This window comes from Trachypithecus francoisi, unplaced genomic scaffold, assembly GCF_009764315.1.
Source record: "Trachypithecus francoisi isolate TF-2019V2 unplaced genomic scaffold, Tfra_2.0 Lachesis_group6, whole genome shotgun sequence".
Lineage (NCBI taxonomy): Eukaryota > Metazoa > Chordata > Mammalia > Primates > Cercopithecidae > Trachypithecus > Trachypithecus francoisi.
In genome coordinates, this window is record NW_022681471.1 from 97,582,332 (window position 1) to 97,588,331 (window position 6,000).

Consider the following 6,000-nt stretch of genomic DNA (forward strand, 5'->3'; position numbering starts at 1 on the left):
TTCATTGTGAAGCGCCTTGTCTTCTTCGTCCAGCAATATGATTTGTTGTCAGCCTCTCCCTGGGACACAATATGTGGCTCATAGTTTTGAAAGAATTAGAGGGAAAAAATGGTATTAGCATTATAGTTGCAAAGATAAAGCAGTTCTTTGGATTTATCCTGTTCTTCACCAGGGAGTTCAGAGTACCTAAGGAGGAAGACATTACATATTCAACTCAGAGTAGAACACCTGATTCTGGGAAATGACTAAAGTGTGTTGGTGACAAAAACTGGAAAACTAGCTCTGCCAATTCAGAAAATGTTACTGGCTTTATAAAGTTGTGGTGGAGATCTGTAGACAGTTTAAATTGCCAAGGTTAGAAAGGATTACGTTTGAGAGTTTGGGAAGATGATGAAATGATTGTTACCCTAATGATTTAAAAGGTTCATTTTTATTAAAGTATGAATTACCTATTTGGCTTTAAACACTAATATCCTAGGCAACAAAGGGTTAGCTCACTTAGTTGGGTGGGCATATTATGAGTTAGATGCAGTAAGTGGAGCATTGCATTATTGTGGAGGTGTTGCAGTCTTTTGGACATTTCCTTGAATTGTTTTGATCTCTAAATTGTAAGTATAGAGTAATAGGAAATTAGCAGCAGAGATTACCTCCTTTTCCCTCACCAGGTTAATTAGAAACCTACCTGCTCTGAAATGTCTTCAACAGACAGTGGCCTTTTATTGAAATAGACTCAAATTACAAAATGCATATTGTAAGACAACCAAAAAATATATTAATTTCTACTTATGAAATTGTTAGTGAAGTGGATATAAAGTTACTCATTTCATAACTTTAAGAACTGGTTTTTAATACTGCATTGTAGTCTGAATTATCTAAAACATTAAGACCTACGGTTATCTTCCAGAGATTTCTGCTTCTCAAACCCATGCTTTATGATACGTGCATGTTAGTAATGACCACAAAACCGTAAACTGAGCATTTTGTGACCTCTCTTTGGGAAGGTAGGCAACAAATGTACATGCTTTACTTTCCTACTGACTACCAGAAAGGCATGAGAATTATTTTAGCACCACGTGTGGTAGCCAGCATCCAGGATGGCCCCTAACAATGCCTGCTTCCCATCCTCATATTGTCCTCCCACAGTGTACCAGAGTTGTTTTGTGTGAACACAGCAGAAGTGATGGTATGTAACTTCCAAGAAGAAGCTGTAAAAGGCTAGAACTTCCATCTTGGGCTGTCTCTTGGAACACCACTCTGGGGGAAGCCATGTCACAAGCAGCCGTATGGTGAGGCCCAGATGACGGGGAACTGAGGCCTCCTGCAAACAACTATGCTCCAGTCAAATCTTCAGAGACTGCAGCCCCAGCTGACAGCTGAGAGTCCCTGAGCCAGAAGTCCCCCACTAAATCACTCCGATTCCTGACCTTCAGAAATTAAGTCAGATAACTGTTTTAAACTAAGTGTTGGGGGTGATTACACGGCCATAGATAATTAATTCACTACTTCCCCATAGTTCGTTTCCCACCCCCCCACACCCCCATCCCCACATGCAGAATTTCGTGAAACACAGAGACTGCCTACAAAGAGGACTACTGCTTTAATGCCAGAGAAGATAAAGGGGAATCTTCTAGAATTCCACAAATGTGCCCGTTTTGTCCAAGAACTGACGTCTTCAGAATCTTTGATAGTGCTTTTAAATTTCTTTGCATTTGAAAACTCTATCTAAAGCAGGGTCGAATACTTCTAAACACCTACTTTGGGGTTCACCAGTAAACACTCTGGAACTTTCTGCATCCTTCAGAGGCAGGGACAGGGAAAATTTTGGAGTCAAATCGTAGAGGGCAGCCTCTGCTATGTAGGTAATGGCCTTAGCCTACTGCCCCACTACCCCACCCTTCTCGTTTCCCTTTTCTCGGCTCTGTGGTTTAAGAGTCCGTAGGAACCCCCCAAGATTCCTAGGGGAATACTCCGAGCTGCCGCTGTTGACCACTGACCCCTCACCCCCAGCTCTAGCTAGCATTCGACAGAGTGATAGGTAACCAGTTCTGCGAACTGCCATTTCCCCCGTTTTTTAAGGATAAGAAAAGGAGGAAAGAATGATTTTGTCGTTTTACCTATTTACCTAGAATCCCAGGGTTGATGGCAATTGTCCCCAGAATTGTTTATCCTGGCTCCATGGCTAATTCTATAATTGCTCTCCGTCACCAAGAGATCCTACGTTCTCTTGAGGACTCCTAAAGGCTACACTGTACCTCACGACATTCATTTAAAACCCACTTCGAAACATTTCCCTCAGTAGAAAGAGCCCCCAGACTTTTTTTGATGTACAGATTTGTGACTGCACCAAGTTGTGAGTCATGTGTGATACTAAGCAACCCTGTTTGCCCTGGACATCCAAAACAAGTAACAAAAATATGTTCCCAAGAGAGCTTTAAGAAAAAACAAAAAAGCTGTGAAGTGCTTTACATTCAAAGTCTTCCTCCCCCATATGAAACTATCTTGAGTTGCAGGTCCTGTGAAGAGAAAGACCAGCTAATCCATCCTCCCCTTCTAAAACCATTTCCAGTTTACAAAAGAGGCAACATTCAACTTCAGTTTCAATGTTACTTTGTATTTCTTTATTGATCCAACTGCAGGTTTAAGTCAGATTCGCACTGTTTGAGAGTCAAAACCGAGGTCTTCATTGGCCTTGTTTCAGGAGGAATGACAGTTCAGTGCTTGTGACCTGCAGAGATGAGATCAGGCCCTCTCAGTTCTTAAAAAGCATGTTTCGGGGGCTGGGAAGCCGGGCTGGTGGCGGCCGCGACGGCGGCGGCGGCGGTAACCGGAGGGTCGCGGGCTTTAGCCTCGGCGTCGCCGCCGTAGTATAGTAGGTAGCGACTGGCCTGCACACTCTGCGCCATCACGTTGGTACAGTGGCACGTCATCAGCAGGTTTCGAGGCTGTACGCGGTAGGCGAAGCGCATGAAGATCGCCGAGTACAAGATGAACGCTGTCGTCATGTGGCCACTGATGATCTCCAGCGACGCCTTCATGTCTTTAAAGGCAGCCAGCGGAAGGCCCCAGTCGAACACCGGACCCCAGAAGTGAGTGCTGCTCACGTATCCCCGGAACTCCTTGCTCTGGAAGTGATCGCTCATCGTCCACCACGGTACCGCCACCCTCGAAATGATGGAATAGCCGTAGGTGTGCCTACGGACCGACAGCCAGACCACAACGAAATAGAGCGCAAAGCCCAGTATCTGCAGCCGACCCTGACTGGGCGCACGCTCGCGACCTCGAGCCTTCGCGTGGCTGCCATAAAGTGCACCGACAGCACATGCCGCTGTTCTGTCGGAATGAAAGGGCATGGTTTCACCCTGGCGCCTTCGCGTTGACTGCCGTAAAGTGCGCCGGACCGCAGGTGCCGCTGTTCTGTTGGGGCGAAAGGGAGTGGCCTCACCCACGCGCCTTTGCCTGGATGCCGTTAAAGTGCCGCGGACAGCACGTGCTCCTGTTCTGCGGGGGTGCAAGGCCGTGGCTTTGCCCTCGCACCTTCAAGTAACCGCTGTAAAGTGCTCCAGACTACATGCCGCTGTTCTGTGGGGATGAAAGGGCGTAGCTTTGCCCTCGCGCCTCGGCATGACTGCTGTAAAGTGCTCCACAAGCACGTGCAGCGGTTCTGCCAGGGTGAAGGGGCCTGGCCTCATCCTCGCACCTTTGCCTGACTGCCGTAAAGTGCTCCAGACAGCACCTGCCGCTGTTCTGTGGGGGTGAAAGGGCGTGGTTTCGCCCTCGGGCAGACATGACTGCTGTAAAGTGCTCTAGACAGCCTGTGCTACTGTCGTATGTTCCTGTGGGTGTTAGGGGAGGGGCGCAGGCTCACCCTTGCACTTTTGCGCCTTCCATGGACTGCCATAAAGTGCATACAGCATGCGTGCATGTGTGTGTCCTCTGGCAGAAGTGGAACCACAGCCTCAGCCTTCGTTCCCCACAGGGCTGCAGCTGCTTTTAAGTGCTGAGGGTTACTCGTGCCATCCGGAGAGGAGAGGGTCAGGCTACCTGCTTCTCAGCCATGCGAAGGGAAGCTTTTTGTTCTGACTAGTCCCTGGACAGTGTTGACTAGATGTTGATACAAAATTCCTCAACCAGGTTCAGAATTTTAGCCCTTACACAATTTGCCTGAGTGTTACTTGCAGACACGGTGACATTTCACCTTAAGATTTTAGCATCTGTCTCTTAAAAACAAGGATGGACCCCTACTTAACCACAATGCAGTAATCCACACTATAATATGCAGAGCATATTTAAATGTTATAGCTTTACGGCTTTTTTTTTTTTTTCCTTCTTGTTGGAGGGGGAAATCAGGATTCAATCAAAATTCAAGTTTAGTTAACTCCTTTGATTAATATTTAATCTAGAAGAGTTCCCTGGCTTTTTGTGTTTCATGACATGGACATTTTTGGAGTCCAAGCTTGTCGCTTTTCAGAATGTCTTTAAGTTGGATTTGTCTGTTTTCTTATTAGATTTAGATTAAACATTTTTTGGTAAAACAACTTCACAAGAGATGTTGTATTCTTAGTGCATCACAATGCGAGGCACATGACGTCACTTTCTTCCAGCATTGGTGGTACTAAGTTCGGCCACTTGGTTAAGAAGTTATCCGCGGAGAAGCTGCGAAGATGGCGGAGTGAGGCGTGCGGCTGTAAACTGGACTCTGGGCTGGGGCCCCCGGAGGCTGAGTGCATCTGTTGTACAGTGCGAGGAGAAGAAAAAAAGAGATCGGCCAGAGGAAAGGAACTAACCGAACATTCTTCCTCCCTACCTTACAGAGGGGAGTGGTCATCTACACTAAAGCAAAGGTTCCTTACCACAGGAAGAAAAGTTTTTTTTTTTGTTTTTGTTTTTTTTTTTTTGAGACGGAGTCTCACTGTGTCGCCCAGGCTGGAGTGCAGTGGCCGGATCTCAGCTCACTGCAAGCTCCGCCTCCCGGGTTTACGCCATTCTCCTGCCTCAGCCTCCCGAGTAGCTGGGACTACAGGCGCCCGCCATCTCGCCCGGCTAGTTTTTTGTATTTTTTAGTAGAGACGGGGTTTCACCATGTTAGCCAGGATGGTCTCGATTTCCTGACCTCGTGATCCACCCGTCTCGGCCTCCCAAAGTGCTGGGATTACAGGCTTGAGCCACCGCGCCCGGCCAGGTGCTTTTATAGTCATCTCAAAAACAAAATTCTGAACTCAGGACTTGGCAAATTCAATACAGAGGAGCTCCTAGGATTCCAGTTATCCTGCCAACTTCTCCAGGAAGAAAAAAACAACTGGCGTGGGTCTTCCGCTGTTTGCTTAATTATAAAGAGATCATTTTGCAAGCTGAAGGCTGAGTTTCATTTGAAACGGGTGCTTAGGTGGTGGTATTGGTGAATACTTTTCATTCCAAGCAAGAAGACTAAATAAGTAGCAAGTATGGATGACTTCAGGGTTAAAAAAAAAAAAAGTCTTCCAGTTTCAACCATTACCATGATAAACACAGTAGAGACTGCAGCAGTAAATTCCAAATACGTGTTTCTAATTTGACGTGAAAGATACTAAAAAATTACATTTATATATTTAACTCCTGGCTCATCCTGTGACATAGATTTACTGAATAAGAACAAAGGCCCAATTTTGAACAAAAACCTAGGTCGGATGCGATGGCTCACGCCTGTAATTCCAGCACTTTGGGAGGCTGAGGTGGGTGGATCACCTGAGGTTGGGAGTTTGAGACCAGCCTGACCAACATGGAGAAACCCTGTGTCTACTAAAAATACAAAATTAGCCAGGTGTGGTGGTGTGTGCCTGTAATCCCAGCTACTCGGGAGGCTGAGGGAGGAGAATCGCTTGAATGCCCAGGGGGCAGCGGTTGCAGTGAACTGAGATTGCACCACTGTACTCCAGCCTGGGCAACAGAGTGAGACTCTCTCTCGCAGGGAGGGGAGGGAGGAAAAAACCTTTGGACGTAGAGGAGTCGGTGGCGGAGAGAGGA

At 46.8% G+C, this 6,000-nt stretch overlaps 1 protein-coding gene across 1 annotated transcript; it reads right to left on the minus strand.

The window, feature by feature from the left end:
* Positions 1-2,601: 2,601 nt before the first annotated feature.
* MPC1L (mitochondrial pyruvate carrier 1 like) lies at positions 2,602-3,466 on the minus strand. The gene has a single exon (XM_033201219.1). The coding sequence runs from the start codon at positions 3,348-3,350 to the stop codon at positions 2,757-2,759; it is 594 nt and encodes a 197-aa protein (XP_033057110.1). The 5' UTR covers positions 3,351-3,466; the 3' UTR covers positions 2,602-2,756.
* Between the last annotated feature and the right edge of the window lie 2,534 nt (positions 3,467-6,000).